Source organism: Ascaphus truei, chromosome 12, assembly GCF_040206685.1.
Source record: "Ascaphus truei isolate aAscTru1 chromosome 12, aAscTru1.hap1, whole genome shotgun sequence".
Lineage (NCBI taxonomy): Eukaryota > Metazoa > Chordata > Amphibia > Anura > Ascaphidae > Ascaphus > Ascaphus truei.
In genome coordinates, this window is record NC_134494.1 from 39,178,344 (window position 1) to 39,195,254 (window position 16,911).

General features: G+C 47.0%; 1 protein-coding gene across 1 annotated transcript in view; it reads left to right on the forward strand.

Annotated features, from left to right (window-relative positions):
• Positions 1 to 16,911, forward strand: part of SPON1 (spondin 1) — a 211,336-nt gene that overhangs the window by 161,664 nt on the left and 32,761 nt on the right. Inside the window, exon 8 of the mRNA XM_075567377.1 lies at positions 1,603 to 1,804. Within this exon, the coding sequence (XP_075423492.1) occupies positions 1,603 to 1,804 (202 nt within the window). The remainder of the gene's footprint in view (positions 1 to 1,602; positions 1,805 to 16,911) is intronic.

Below are 16,911 nucleotides of genomic sequence, written 5' to 3' on the forward strand. Positions count from 1 at the left end.
CTTGTTTGGCCTTACATAAGTGTTTATTCTCGCGGTTTAATTAAAGCTCGCCATGTCCTAGCTGTCATCAAAGTGATTTTATAAACGGCGCTCCGTTCACATCGTGCAATTTAGTTGTCAGCTTTTTTTAAACATCTTCTTTTTTTTGTGTGTAAAGATTGGTCCCTGGTCCAGAAACACACATCTTAAAATCACATCACCTGTAAAAGTGCAGCAATTTTATGAGTGGGCAAAGAACTCACTGACATGTTTGCATAAGCAGTGAGCAAAACATACTGTTATTCACGGGTATTATATGGCTAAGCTAGAGTGGCTTGTTATGCAGAAATACCCGTGTTGTTTGGCTTTAATGTCAAGCTATACAGTACTGTGTATTTGCATATTTGATGTGGCGCGCAAGTATTAACACTTTGAATCCTGCATTAAATATATGTCACATGTAGCATCAAATCTAAGTTGCATTTGGCTGGTAGTTTATCGTTGTAATGTATGTATATCTTTATGTATATAGCGCCATTAATGTACATAGCGCTTCACAGCAGTAATACACGTGACAATCATATGAATAACAAGTAATATAAAAAACACACAAGGGGGAGAAGTGCTTCAGACTTAAAAGTAACATTAGGAAGAGGGGTCCCTGCTCCGAGGAGCTTACAATCTAATTGGTAGGTAGGAAGAACGTACAGAGACAGTAGGAGGGCGTTCTGGTAAGTGCGCCTGTAGGGGGCCACGCTTTATGTATAGGGTGTAAAGTAATGTACGTTCTGCATAACTTTCAGAGGAACACAGAAGTGCGGGGTTCTCACTGGGATGGGGGGTGAAACATTTCCGTAAATCAATCCTAATTCTCTGGAGTCATATCTAGCACTGAACCAGCATTAAAGCTGATGCATACAAAGCCACCTAGTTCCTTTTGTAGGGTGCCTCCCGTCTCCCGTCTCACATCTTGCAGCATGCACACCACTCCCCGGCCTGATTCTCAGTGCCATTCAGTTCCTGCTTTTGAAACTTGCAAATAATCAGTTGTCATGTTTTCATCTTCTTTGCGCTGCGCACATAACAAAAATCGATGGCATTGTCACCAGGCACATTCCTTCCGGAAGGACCTTGGGTGCACTGCGGTGCTGCATTGCACTGTGACGCTCGGCTGCTGCACTGCGGTGCAGCATTGCACTGTGACGCTCGGCTGCTGCACTGCGGTGCTGCACTGTGACGCTCGGCTGCTGCACTTCGGTGCTGCATTGTGACGCTCGGCTGCTGCACTGCGGTGCTGCACTGTGACGCTCGGCTGCTGCACTGCGGTGCTGCACTGTGACGCTCGGCTGCTGCACTTCGGTGCTGCATTGTGACGCTCGGCTGCTGCACTGCGGTGCTGCACTGTGATGCTCGGCTGCTGCTCTGCGGTGCTGCACTGTGACGCTCAACTGCTGCGGTGCTGCGTTGCACTGTGACACACGGCTGCTCTTTGTTGCCTGTGCGGCACCGTGACACACGGCTGCTCTTTGTTGCCTGTGCGGCACTGTGACGCTCGGCTGCTCTTTGTTGCCTGTGCGGCGGTTGCAATACGTTGATTTCCTTCTTTCCCTTCCTTGTGCGCAGGAGATCTGCTCCCTCCGCCGAATTCTCCGTGGACCGCACTCGCCATCTGATGTCGTTCCTGACTATGTTGGGTCCCAGCCCGGATTGGAACGTCGGACTCGCGGCGGAGGATCTCTGTACCAAGGAATGTGGCTGGGTTCAGAAAGTCGCCCAGGATCTGATCCCGTGGGACGCCGGCACTGACAGCGGGGTCACTTACGAGGTATTAACAGTATATTATGTCATGTGAGTCATGACGTCTGCCACAATGTTTTTATATGGTGCTGTTTTTATCAGCAATCAGCGGTTACCTTTAACAGGGCCGGCTGGGAATATGGCGGTGACTGGCGACGTGTACTGTGTGTGCGTCTCTGACCCGCTCTGGAGCCGCGCTTCCCATCACGTGGTACCTGCAGGTGCCGGCTCTGACAAAGGCCCCTCGCGTTCCCCTAGAACATCTCCGGTGATCACAGTTTAAATGTTGCGGTGGTTAATGGTCCAACAACATTCAAACCGTGATTACCAAAATTGGGCCTGGGAAGAGCGTGGGGCCCGGTACAATCGCACCGATAGCGAGCCGGCCATTGTTACTGACATAGAAGATGGGGCTGAAAAAAGACATGTCCATTGAGTTCAACCGCTGTAAATAATAATAATAATAATAATAATAATAATAATAACTTTATTTCATACTGTACAGCGCTTTTCTCCCAATGGGACACACAGCGCGCCACAATTACAGTACAGCGCGCGGTACGCAGCACATAGGAATGTTACAGTATAGCACGCAGTACGCAGCACATAGGAATGTTACAGTATAGCACGCAGTACGCAGCACATAGGAATGTTACAGTACAGCGCGCGGTACGCAGCACATAGGAATGTTACAGTATAGCGCGCAGTACGCAGCACATAGGAATGATACAGTATAGCACGCAGTACGCAGCACATAGGAATGTTACAGTATAGCACGCAGTACGCAGCACATAGGAATGTTACAGTATAGCACGCAGTACGCAGCACATAGCAATGATACAGTATAGCGCGCAGTACGCAGCACATAGGAATGTTACAGTATAGCGCGCAGTACGCAGCACATAGGAATGTTACAGTATAGCGCGCAGTACGCAGCACATAGGAATGTTACAGTATAGCGCGCGGTACGCAGCACATAGGAATGTTACAGTATAGCGCGCAGTACGCAGCACATAGCAATGATACAGTATAGCACGCAGTACGCAGCACATAGGAATGTTACAGTATAGCGCGCAGTACGCAGCACATAGGAATGATACAGTATAGCACGCAGTACGCAGCACATAGGAATGATACAGTATAGCACGCAGTAGGCAGCACATAGGAATGTTACAGTATAGCACGCAGTACGCAGAACATAGGAATGATACAGTATAGCACGCAGTACGCAGCACATAGGAATGTTACAGTATAGCGCGCAGTACGCAGCACATAGGAATGTTACAGTATAGCGCGCGGTACGCAGCACATAGGAATGTTACAGTATAGCGCGCGGTGCGCAGCACATAGGAATGTTACAGTATAGCGCGCGGTACGCAGCACATAGGAATGTTACAGTATAGCGCGCGGTGCGCAGCACATAGGAATGTTACAGTATAGCGCGCAGTACGCAGCACATAGGAATGTTACAGTATAGCGCGCAGTACGCAGCACATAGGAATGTTACAGTATAGCACGCAGTACATAGGAATGTTACAGTATAGCGCGCAGTACGCAGCACATAGGAATGTTACAGTATAGCACGCAGTACGCAGAACATAGGAATGATACAGTATAGCACGCAGTACGCAGCACATAGGAATGTTACAGTATAGCACGCAGTACGCAGCACATAGGAATGTTACAGTATAGCACGCAGTACGCAGAACATAGGAATGATACAGTATAGCACGCAGTACGCAGCACATAGGAATGTTACAGTATAGCACGCAGTACGCAGCACATAGGAATGTTACAGTATAGCACGCAGTACGCAGCACATAGGAATGATACAGTATAGCACGCAGTACGCAGCACATAGGAATGTTACAGTATAGCACGCAGTACGCAGAACATAGGAATGATACAGTATAGCACGCAGTACGCAGCACATAGGAATGTTACAGTATAGCACGCAGTACGCAGCACATAGGAATGTTACAGTATAGCACGCAGTACGCAGCACATAGGAATGATACAGTATAGCACGCAGTACGCAGCACATAGGAATGTTACAGTATAGCACGCAGTACGCAGAACATAGGAATGATACAGTATAGCACGCAGTACGCAGCACATAGGAATGTTACAGTATAGCACGCAGTACGCAGCACATAGGAATGTTACAGTATAGCACGCAGTACGCAGCACATAGGAATGATACAGTATAGCACGCAGTACGCAGCACATAGGAATGTTACAGTACAGCGCGCGGTACGCAGCACATAGGAATGTTACAGTATAGCGCGCAGTACGCAGCACATAGGAATGTTACAGTAGAGCGCACAGTACGCAGCACATAGGAATGTTACAGTATAGCACGCAGTACGCAGCACATAGGAATGTTACAGTAGAGCGCACAGTACGCAGCACATAGGAATGTTACAGTATAGCACGCTGTACGCAGCACATAGGAATGTTACAGTATAGCACACAGTACGCAGCACATAGGAATGTTACAGTATAGCGCACAGTACGCAGCACATAGGAATGTTACAGTATAGCACGCAGTACGCAGCACATAGGAATGTTACAGTATAGCGCGCAGTACGCAGCACATAGGAATGTTACAGTATAGCACACAGTACGCAGCACATAGGAATGTTACAGTATAGCACGCAGTACGCAGCACATAGGAATGTTACAGTATAGCACGCAGTACGCAGCACATAGGAATGTTACAGTATAGCGCGCAGTACGCAGCACATAGGAATGATACAGTATAGCACGCAGTACGCAGAACATAGGAATGTTACAGTATAGCACGCAGTACGCAGAACATAGGAATGTTACAGTATAGTGCGCAGTACGCAGCACATAGGAATGTTACAGTATAGCGCGCAGTACGCAGCACATAGGAATGATACAGTATAGCACGCAGTACGCAGAACATAGGAATGTTACAGTATAGCACGCAGTACGCAGAACATAGGAATGTTACAGTATAGTGCGCAGTACGCAGCACATAGGAATGTTACAGTATAGCACGCAATACGCAGCACATAGGAATGATACAGTATAGCGCGCAGTACGCAGAACATAGGAATGTTACAGTATAGCGCGCAGTACGCAGAACATAGGAATGTTACAGTATAGCGTGCGGTACGCAGCACATAGGAATGTTACAGTATAGCACGCAGTACGCAGAACATAGGAATGTTACAGTATAGCACGCAGTACGCAGCACATAGGAATGTTACAGTATAGCGTGCGGTACGCAGCACATAGGAATGTTACAGTATAGCACGCAGTACGCAGAACATAGGAATGTTACAGTATAGCGCGCAGTACGCAGAACATAGGAATGTTACAGTATAGCACGCAATTCGCAGAACATAGGAATGTTACAGTATAGCACGCAGTACGCAGCACATAGGAATGTTACAGTATAGCGCGCGGTACGCAGAACATAGGAATGTTACAGTATAGCGCGCAGTACGCAGAACATAGGAATGTTACAGTATAGCACGCAATTCGCAGAACATAGGAATGTTACAGTATAGCACGCGGTACGCAGCACATAGGAATGTTACAGTATAGCGCGCAATTCGCAGAACATAGGAATGTTACAGTATAGCGCGCAGTACGCAGCACATAGGGATGTCACAGTATAGCACGCAGTACGCAGCACATAGGAATGTTACAGTATAGCACACAGTACGCGGCACATAGGAATGTTACAGTATAGCACGCAGTACGCAGCACATAGGAATGTTACAGTATAGCACACAGTACGCAGAACATAGGAATGTTACAGTATAGCACACAGTACGCGGCACATAGGAATGTTACAGTATAGCACGCAGTACGCAGCACATAGGAATGTTACAGTATAGCACACAGTACGCAGAACATAGGAATGTTACAGTATAGCACGCAGTACGCAGCACATAGGAATGTTACAGTATAGCACACAGTACGCAGCACATAGGAATGTTACAGTATAGCGCGCGGTACGCAGCACATAGGAATGTTACAGTATAGCACGCAGTACGCAGCACATAGGAATGTTACAGTATAGCACGCAGTACGCAGCACATAGGAATGTTACAGTATAGCGCGCAGTACGCAGCACATAGGAATGTTACAGTATAGCGCGCAGTACGCAGCACATAGGAATGATACAGTATAGCACGCAGTACGCAGCACATAGGAATGATACAGTATAGCACGCGGTACGCAGCACATAGGAATGTTACAGTACAGCGCGCGGTACGCAGCACATAGGAATGTTACAGTATAGCACGCGGTACGCAGCACATAGGAATGTTACAGTATAGCACGCAGTACGCAGCACATAGGAATGTTACAGTATAGCACGCAGTACGCAGCACATAGGAATGTTACAGTATAGCACGCGGTACGCAGCACATAGGAATGATACAGTATAGCACGCGGTACGCAGCACATAGGAATGTTACAGTATAGCACGCAGTACGCAGCACATAGGAATGATACAGTATAGCACGCAGTACGCAGCACATAGGAATGTTACAGTATAGCGCGCAGTACGCAGAACATAGGAATGTTACAGTATAGCACGCAGTACGCAGCACATAGGAATGTTACAGTATAGCACGCGGTACGCAGCACATAGGAATGATACAGTATAGCGCGCAGTACGCAGCACATAGGAATGTTACAGTATAGCGCGCAGTACGCAGCACATAGGAATGTTACAGTATAGCACGCAGTACGCAGCACATAGGAATGTTACAGTATAGCGCGCAGTACGCAGCACATAGGAATGTTACAGTATAGTGCGCAGTACGCAGCACAGGAATGTTACAGTATAGCGCGCAGTACGCAGCACATAGGAATGTTACAGTATAGCACGCAGTACGCAGCACATAGGAATGTTACAGTATAGCGCGCAGTACGCAGCACATAGGAATGTTACAGTATAGCGCGCAGTACGCAGCACATAGGAATGTTACAGTATAGCACGCAGTACGCAGCACATAGGAATGATACAGTATAGCGCGCAGTACGCAGCACATAGGAATGTTACAGTATAGCACGCAGTACGCAGCACATAGGAATGATACAGTATAGCGCGCAGTACGCAGCACATAGGAATGTTACAGTATAGCACGCAGTACGCAGCACATAGGAATGTTACAGTATAGCGCGCAGTACGCAGCACATAGGAATGTTACAGTATAGCACGCGGTACGCAGCACATAGGAATGATACAGTATAGCGCGCAGTACGCAGCACATAGGAATGATACAGTATAGCACGCGGTACGCAGCACATAGGAATGATACAGTATAGCACGCAGTACGCAGCACATAGGAATGTTACAGTATAGCGCGCGGTACGCAGAACATAGGAATGTTACAGTATAGCGCGCAGTACGCAGCACATAGGAATGATACAGTATAGCACGCGGTACGCAGCACATAGGAATGATACAGTATAGCATGCAGTACGCAGCACATAGGAATGATACAGTATAGCGCGCAGTAAGCAGCACATAGGAATGTTACAGTATAGCACGCAGTACGCAGCACATAGGAATGTTACAGTATAGCGCGCAGTACGCAGCACATAGGAATGATACAGTATAGCACGCAGTACGCAGCACATAGGAATGTTACAGTATAGTACGCAGTACGCAGCACATAGGAATGATACAGTATAGCACGCAGTACGCAGCACATAGGAATGTTACAGTATAGTACGCAGCACATAGGAATGTTACAGTATAGTACGCAGCACATAGGAATGTTACAGTATAGCACGCGGTACGCAGCACATAGGAATGTTACAGTATAGCGCGCGGTACGCAGCACATAGGAATGATACAGTATAGCATGCAGTACGCAGCACATAGGAATGATACAGTATAGCGCGCAGTAAGCAGCACATAGGAATGTTACAGTATAGCACGCAGTACGCAGCACATAGGAATGTTACAGTATAGCACGCAGTACGCAGCACATAGGAATGTTACAGTATAGCACGCAGTACGCAGCACATAGGAATGTTACAGTATAGCACGCAGTACGCAGCACATAGGAATGTTACAGTATAGCGCGCAGTACGCAGCACATAGGAATGATACAGAATAGCGCGCAGTACGCAGCACATAGGAATGTTACAGTATAGCGCGCAGTACGCAGCACATAGGAATGTTACAGTATAGCGCGCAGTAAGCAGCACATAGGAATGATACAGTGTAGCACGCAGTACACAGCACATAGGGATGTCACAGTATAGCGCGCAGTACGCAGCACATAGGGATGTTACAGTATAGCGCGCAGTACGCAGCACATAGGAATGTTACAGTAGAGCGCGCAGTACGCAGCACATAGGAATGATACAGTATAGCGCGCAGTACGCAGCACATAGGGATGTCACAGTATAGCGCGCAGTACGCAGCACATAGGGATGTTACAGTATAGCGCACAGTACGCAGCACATAGGAATGTTACAGTATAGCACGCAGTACGCAGCACATAGGAATGTTACAGTATAGCACGCAGTACGCAGCACATAGGAATGATACAGTATAGCGCACAGTACGCGGCACATAGGAATGTTACAGTATAGCACGCAGTACGCAGCACATAGGAATGTTACAGTATAGCACACAGTACGCAGAACATAGGAATGTTACAGTATAGCACACAGTACGCGGCACATAGGAATGTTACAGTATAGCACGCAGTACGCAGCACATAGGAATGTTACAGTATAGCACACAGTACGCAGAACATAGGAATGTTACAGTATAGCACGCAGTATGCAGCACATAGGAATGTTACAGTATAGCACGCAGTACGCAGCACATAGGAATGTTACAGTATAGCGCGTGGTACGCAGCACATAGGAATGTTACAGTATAGCACGCAGTACGCAGCACATAGGAATGTTACAGTATAGCACGCAGTACGCAGCACATAGGAATGTTACAGTATAGCACGCAGTACGCAGCACATAGGAATGTTACAGTATAGCACGCGGTACGCAGCACATAGGAATGATACAGTATAGCACGCAGTACGCAGCACATAGGAATGTTACAGTATAGCACGCGGTACGCAGCACATAGGAATGTTACAGTATAGCACGCAGTACGCAGCACATAGGAATGTTACAGTATAGCACGCGGTACGCAGCACATAGGAATGTTACAGTATAGCACGCAGTATGCAGCATATAGGAATGTTACAGTATAGCGCGCAGTACGCAGCACATAGGTATGTTACAGTATAGCGCGCAGTACGCAGCACATAGGAATGTTAAAGTATAGCACGCGGTACGCAGCACATAGGAATGTTACAGTATAGCACGCAGTATGCAGCACATAGGAATGTTACAGTATAGCGCGCAGTATGCAGCACATAGGTATGTTACAGTATAGCACGCAGTACGCAGCACATAGGAATGTTACAGTATAGCACGCGGTACGCAGAACATAGGAATGTTACAGTATAGCACGCTGTACGCAGCACATAGGAATGTTACAGTATAGCACGCAGTACGCAGCACATAGGAATGTTACAGTATAGCACGCAGTACGCAGCACATAGGAATGATACAGTATAGCACGCAGTACGCAGCACATAGGAATGATACAGTATAGCGCGCGGTACGCAGCACATAGGAATGTTACAGTATAGCACGCAGTACGCAGCACATAGGAATGATACAGTATAGCACGCAGTACGCAGCACATAGGAATGTTACAGTATATCACGCAGTACGCAGCACATAGGAATGTTACAGTATAGCACGCAGTACGCAGCACATAGGAATGTTACAGTATAGCACGCAGTACGCAGCACATAGGAATGTTACAGTATAGCGCGCAGTACGCAGCACATAGGAATGTTACAGTATAGCACGCAGTACGCAGCACATAGGAATGTTACAGTACAGCGCGCGGTACGCAGCACATAGGAATGTTACAGTATAGCACGCAGTACGCAGCACATAGGAATGTTACAGTATAGCGCGCAGTACGCAGAACATGGGAATGTTACAGTATAGCACGCAGTACGCAGCACATAGGAATGTTACAGTATAGCACGCAGTACGCAGCACATAGGAATGTTACAGTATAGCACGCAGTACGCAGCACATAGGAATGTTACAGTATAGCGCGCAGTACGCAGAACATAGGAATGTTACAGTATAGCGCGCAGTACGCAAAACATAGGAATGTTACAGTATAGCACGCAGTACGCAGCACATAGGAATGATACAGTATAGCACACAGTACGCAGCACATAGGAATGTTACAGTATAGCGCGCGGTACGCAGCACATAGGAATGTTACAGTATAGCACGCAGTACGCAGCACATAGGAATGTTACAGTAAAGCACGCGGTACGCAGCACATAGGAATGATACAGTATAGCACGCAGTACGCAGCACATAGGAATGTTACAGTATAGCACGCGGTACGCAGCACATAGGAATGTTACAGTATAGCACGCAGTACGCAGCACATAGGAATGTTACAGTATAGCACGCGGTACGCAGCACATAGGAATGTTACAGTATAGCACGCAGTATGCAGCACATAGGAATGTTACAGTATAGCGCGCAGTACGCAGCACATAGGTATGTTACAGTATAGCGCGCAGTACGCAGCACATAGGAATGTTACAGTATAGCACGCAGTACGCAGCACATAGGAATGTTACAGTATAGCACGCAGTACGCAGCACATAGGAATGATACAGTATAGCACGCAGTACGCAGCACATAGGAATGATACAGTATAGCGCGCGGTACGCAGCACATAGGAATGTTACAGTATAGCACGCAGTACGCAGCACATAGGAATGATACAGTATAGCACGCAGTACGCAGCACATAGGAATGTTACAGTATATCACGCAGTACGCAGCACATAGGAATGTTACAGTATAGCACGCAGTACGCAGCACATAGGAATGTTACAGTATAGCACGCAGTACGCAGCACATAGGAATGTTACAGTATAGCACGCAGTACGCAGCACATAGGAATGTTACAGTATAGCGCGCAGTACGCAGAACATAGGAATGTTACAGTATAGCACGCAGTACGCAGCACATAGGAATGTTACAGTATAGCACGCAGTACGCAGCACATAGGAATGTTACAGTATAGCACGCAGTACGCAGCACATAGGAATGTTACAGTATAGCGCGCAGTACGCAGAACATAGGAATGTTACAGTATAGCGCGCAGTACGCAGAACATAGGAATGTTACAGTATAGCACGCAGTACGCAGCACATAGGAATGATACAGTATAGCACACAGTACGCAGCACATAGGAATGTTACAGTATAGCGCGCGGTACGCAGCACATAGGAATGTTACAGTATAGCACGCAGTACGCAGCACATAGGAATGTTACAGTATAGCACGCAGTACGCAGCACATAGGAATGTTACAGTATAGCACGCAGTACGCAGCACATAGGAATGTTACAGTATAGCGCGCAGTACGCAGCACATAGGAATGTTACAGTATAGCACGCAGTACGCAGCACATAGGAATGTTACAGTATAGCACGCAGTACGCAGCACATAGGAATGTTACAGTATAGCACGTGGTACGCAGCACATAGGAATGTTACAGTATAGCGCGCGGTACGCAGCACATAGGAATGTTACAGTATAGCACGCAGTACGCAGCACATAGGAATGTTACAGTATAGCGCGCAGTACGCAGCACATAGGAATGTTACAGTATAGCACACAGTACGCAGCACATAGGAATGTTACAGTATAGCGCGCGGTAAGCAGCACATAGGAATGTTACAGTATAGCACGCAGTACGCAGCACATAGGAATGTTACAGTATAGCACGCAGTATGCAGCACATAGGAATGTTACAGTATAGCACGCAGTACGCAGCACATAGGAATGTTACAGTATAGCACGCAGTACGCAGCACATAGGAATGTTACAGTATAGCACGCAGTACGCAGCACATAGGAATGATACAGTATAGCGCGCAGTACGCAGCACATAGGAATGTTACAGTATAGCACGCAGTACGCAGCACATAGGAATGATACAGTATAGCACGCGGTACGCAGCACATAGGAATGATACAGTATAGCACGCAGTACGCAGCACATAGGAATGATACAGTAAAGCACGCAGTACGCAGCACATAGGAATGATACAGTATAGCACGCAGTACGCAGCACATAGGAATGATACAGTATAGCACGCGGTACGCAGCACATAGGAATGATACAGTATAGCACGCAGTACGCAGCACATAGGAATGATACAGTAAAGCACACAGTACGCAGCACATAGGAATGATACAGTATAGCACGCGGTACGCAGCACATAGGAATGTTACAGTATAGCACGCAGTACGCAGCACATAGGAATGATACAGTAAAGCACGCAGTACGCAGCACATAGGAATGTTACAGTATAGCACGCAGTACGCAGCTCATAGGAATGTTACAGTACAGCACGCAGTACGCAGCACATAGGAATGTTACAGTATAGCGCGCAGTAAGCAGCACATAGGAATGATACAGTATAGCGCGCAGTACGCAGCACATAGGAATGTTACAGTATAGCGCGCAGTACGCAGCACATAGGAATGTTACAGTATAGCACGCAGTACGCAGCACATAGGAATGTTACAGTATAGCACGCAGTATGCAGCACATAGGAATGTTACAGTATAGCACGCAGTACGCAGCACATAGGAATGTTACAGTATAGCACGCAGTACGCAGCACATAGGAATGTTACAGTATAGCACGCAGTACGCAGCACATAGGAATGATACAGTATAGCGCGCAGTACGCAGCACATAGGAATGATACAGTATAGCACGCGGTACGCAGCACATAGGAATGATACAGTATAGCACGCAGTACGCAGCACATAGGAATGATACAGTAAAGCACGCAGTACGCAGCACATAGGAATGTTACAGTATAGCACGCAGTACGCAGCACATAGGAATGTTACAGTACAGCGCGCAGTACGCAGCACATAGGAATGTTACAGTATAGCACGCAGTACGCAGCACATAGGAATGTTACAGTACAGCGCGCAGTACGCAGCACATAGGAATGTTACAGTATAGCGCGCAGTACGCAGCACATAGGAATGTTACAGTACAGCGCGCAGTACGCAGCACATAGGAATGTTACAGTATAGCGCGCAGTAAGCAGCACATAGGAATGATACAGTATAGCGCGCAGTACGCAGCACATAGGAATGTTACAGTGTAGCACGCAGTACGCAGCACATAGGAATGTTACAGTACAGCGCGCAGTACGCAGCACATAGGAATGTTACAGTATAGCACGCAGTACGCAGCACATAGGAATGTTACAGTACAGCGCGCAGTACGCAGCACATAGGAATGTTACAGTATAGCGCGCAGTACGCAGCACATAGGAATGTTACAGTACAGCGCGCAGTACGCAGCACATAGGAATGTTACAGTATAGCGCGCAGTAAGCAGCACATAGGAATGATACAGTATAGCGCGCAGTACGCAGCACATAGGAATGTTACAGTATAGCACGCAGTACGCAGCACATAGGAATGTTACAGTACAGCGCGCAGTACGCAGCACATAGGAATGTTACAGTATAGCGCGCAGTAAGCAGCACATAGGAATGATACAGTATAGCGCGCAGTACGCAGCACATAGGAATGTTACAGTACAGCACGCAGTATGCAGCACATAGGAATGTTACAGTATAGCGCGCAGTAAGCAGCACATAGGAATGATACAGTATAGCGCGCAGTACGCAGCACATAGGAATGTTACAGTATAGCGCGCAGTACGCAGCACATAGGAATGTTACAGTATAGCACGCAGTACGCAGCACATAGGAATGTTACAGTATAGCACGCAGTAAGCCGCACATAGGAATGTTACAGTATAGCGCGCGGTATGCAGCACATAGGAATGATACAGTATAGCACGCAGTACGCAGCACATAGGAATGTTACAGTATAGCACGCAGTACGCAGCACATAGGAATGATACAGTATAGCGTGCAGTACGCAGCACATAGGAATGTTACAGTATAGCACGCAGTACGCAGCACATAGGAATGTTACAGTATAGCACGCAGTAAGCAGCACATAGGAATGATACAGTATAGCACGCAGTACGCAGCACATAGGAATGTTACAGTATAGCACACAGTACGCAGCACATAGGAATGTTACAGTATAGCACGCAGTACGCAGCACATAGGAATGTTACAGTATAGCACGCAGTACGCAGCACATAGGAATGTTACAGTATAGCACGCAGTACGCAGCACATAGGAATGTTACAGCATAGCGCGCAGTACGCAGCACATAGGAATGTTACAGTATAGCACGCAGTACGCAGCACATAGGAATGTTACAGTATAGCACACAGTACGCAGCACATAGGAATGTTACAGTATAGCACGCAGTAAGCAGCACATAGGAATGATACAGTATAGCACGCAGTACGCAGCACATAGGAATGTTACAGTATAGCACACAGTACGCAGCACATAGGAATGTTACAGTATAGCACGCAGTAAGCAGCACATAGGAATGATACAGTATAGCACGCAGTACGCAGCACATAGGAATGTTACAGTATAGCGCGCGGTACGCAGCACATAGGAATGTTACAGTATAGCACGCAGTACGCAGCACATAGGAATGTTACAGTATAGCACGCAGTACGCAGCACATAGGAATGTTACAGTATAGCACACAGTACGCAGCACATAGGAATGTTACAGTATTGCACGCAGTACGCAGCACATAGGAATGTTACAGTATAGCACACAGTACGCAGCACATAGGAATGATACAGTATAGCACGCAGTACGCAGCACATAGGAATGTTACAGTATAGCGCGCGGTACGCAGCACATAGGAATGTTACAGTATAGCACGCAGTACGCAGCACATAGGAATGTTACAGTATAGCACGCAGTACGCAGCACATAGGAATGTTACAGTATAGCACGCAGTACGCAGAACATAGGAATGATACAGTATAGCACGCGGTACGCAGCACATAGGAATGTTACAGTATAGCACGCAGTACGCAGCACATAGGAATGTTACAGTGTAGCACGCAGTACGCAGCACATAGGAATGTTACAGTATAGCACGCAGTACGCAGCACATAGGAATGTTACAGTATAGCGCGCAGTATGCAGCACATAGGAATGTTACAGTATAGCACGCAGTACGCAGCACATAGGAATGTTACAGTATAGCGCGCAGTACGTAGCACATAGGAATGCTACAGTATAGCGCGCAGTACGCAGCACATAGGAATGTTACAGTATAGCACGCAGTACGCAGCGCATAGGAATGTTACAGTATAGCGCGCAGTACGCAGCACATAGGAATGTTACAGTATAGCGCGCGGTACGCAGCACATAGGAATGTTACAGTATAGCGCGCAGTACGCAGCACATAGGAATGTTACAGTGTAGCACGCAGTACGCAGCACATAGGAATGATACAGTATAGCACGCAATACGCAGCACATAGGAATGATACAGTATAGCGCGCAGTACGCAGAACATAGGAATGTTACAGTATAGCGCGCAGTACGCAGAACATAGGAATGTTACAGTATAGCGCACAGTACGCAGAACATAGGAATGTTACAGTATAGCACGCAGTACGCAGCACATAGGAATGTTACAGTATAGCACGCGGTACGCAGCACATAGGAATGTTACAGTATAGCGCGCAGTACGCAGCACATAGGAATGTTACAGTATACTGTAGCGCGCAGCACATAGGAATGTTACAGTATAGCGCGCAGCACATAGGAATGTTACAGTGCAGCGCGCAGTACGCAGAACATAGGAATGTTACAGACACAGTCCCTGCCCCGTGGAGCTTACAATCTATGTGTTTGCTGCATGAGGCACAGGGAGATAAAGTGACTGCCCAAGGTCACAAGGAGCCGACACCTGGAATTGCACCAGGTTCCCCTGCTTCACACTCAGGGTCACTCTTGACAGTCAGCGTCTTTACTCACTGAGCTCTTCCTCCTCATTATTGAAATAATGGATCCCCTGAAGTTTCTGCGTTTAGAAAGAACAGGTCGGCCTAGCGCATTATTTCTTTTTAAATGTAGAAATGTGGCAGATGTGACATGGTGTTATTCATTGAATATTTCTATTTTGGTGATTGTCTACACTTTGAGTTCATAGACTGATCCATGCTAATGTTCCTTGCTGCACAAAATACGGCTTTAATATCAACGTGAGAGCATGTTATTTCCTACTGTACAGTACTTTGTACATCATCACGGAAACGGTGATCATTCAACGTGTAACCAGAGAAACAGAACTGGGTCATCGCGTCTCAGAAATAAATAGCTGAATTATATGGACGCTTATTTGGTTAAACTGCAGCGCCTTTTAGAAGGGAAGCGTGCTTGGAATTTTGATATATAAAGTAAATGTCGTTCCGGTTGTCAAATGTTATTACGGCGTTTTATATCTAATGTCGTGATTCTGGGAAAAAAATATCCCCTTAAAATGTTACATAAAAAAAAACGAAAACTCTTCCAGCCTGATTTATCTGCAGCGTGCAGCCTTTTGCAGCGTGTTCCAGCCACCTACATATCAAAGCCCTGTAATCCACTTCAGACACAGAAAAATAAATTAGGGAAGGAGCTTACATAATTGCAAAAGAAAAGTAGCAATAAGGAAACATGTATGGAAATATGCAATAGGTGCTATAGCAGGGGGGGGGGGGGCGGGTGGCGAACTCCAGAGCCAGCAGCTGGGTTGCCCCCTTCTATTGCATGCTAACGCGGAGACTTCTTGCAATTAAATGTCATTTTTAAAATGTATTAATTTTATTTATATATTTACTTCTCTTACCTTCTCTGGTAAAATGCTGGCGTGTTGCCATGACAACGGGACGTCACGTGACGGTGCGGTGGCAAGTTGCTGTGACAGCGGGACGGGCCCGTTGCCACGACAACGCGACACCTCGGGGCGTCGAGTGCCGTCCCGTTGTCACGGCAACGCACCAGCATTTGACGTCGCAGAGTCATGTTGACGGTGACCCCCGAAGGGGGGAGATGCCGCCGGTTGGTGCCGCTTTCGGAGAAGGTAAGAGCCTTG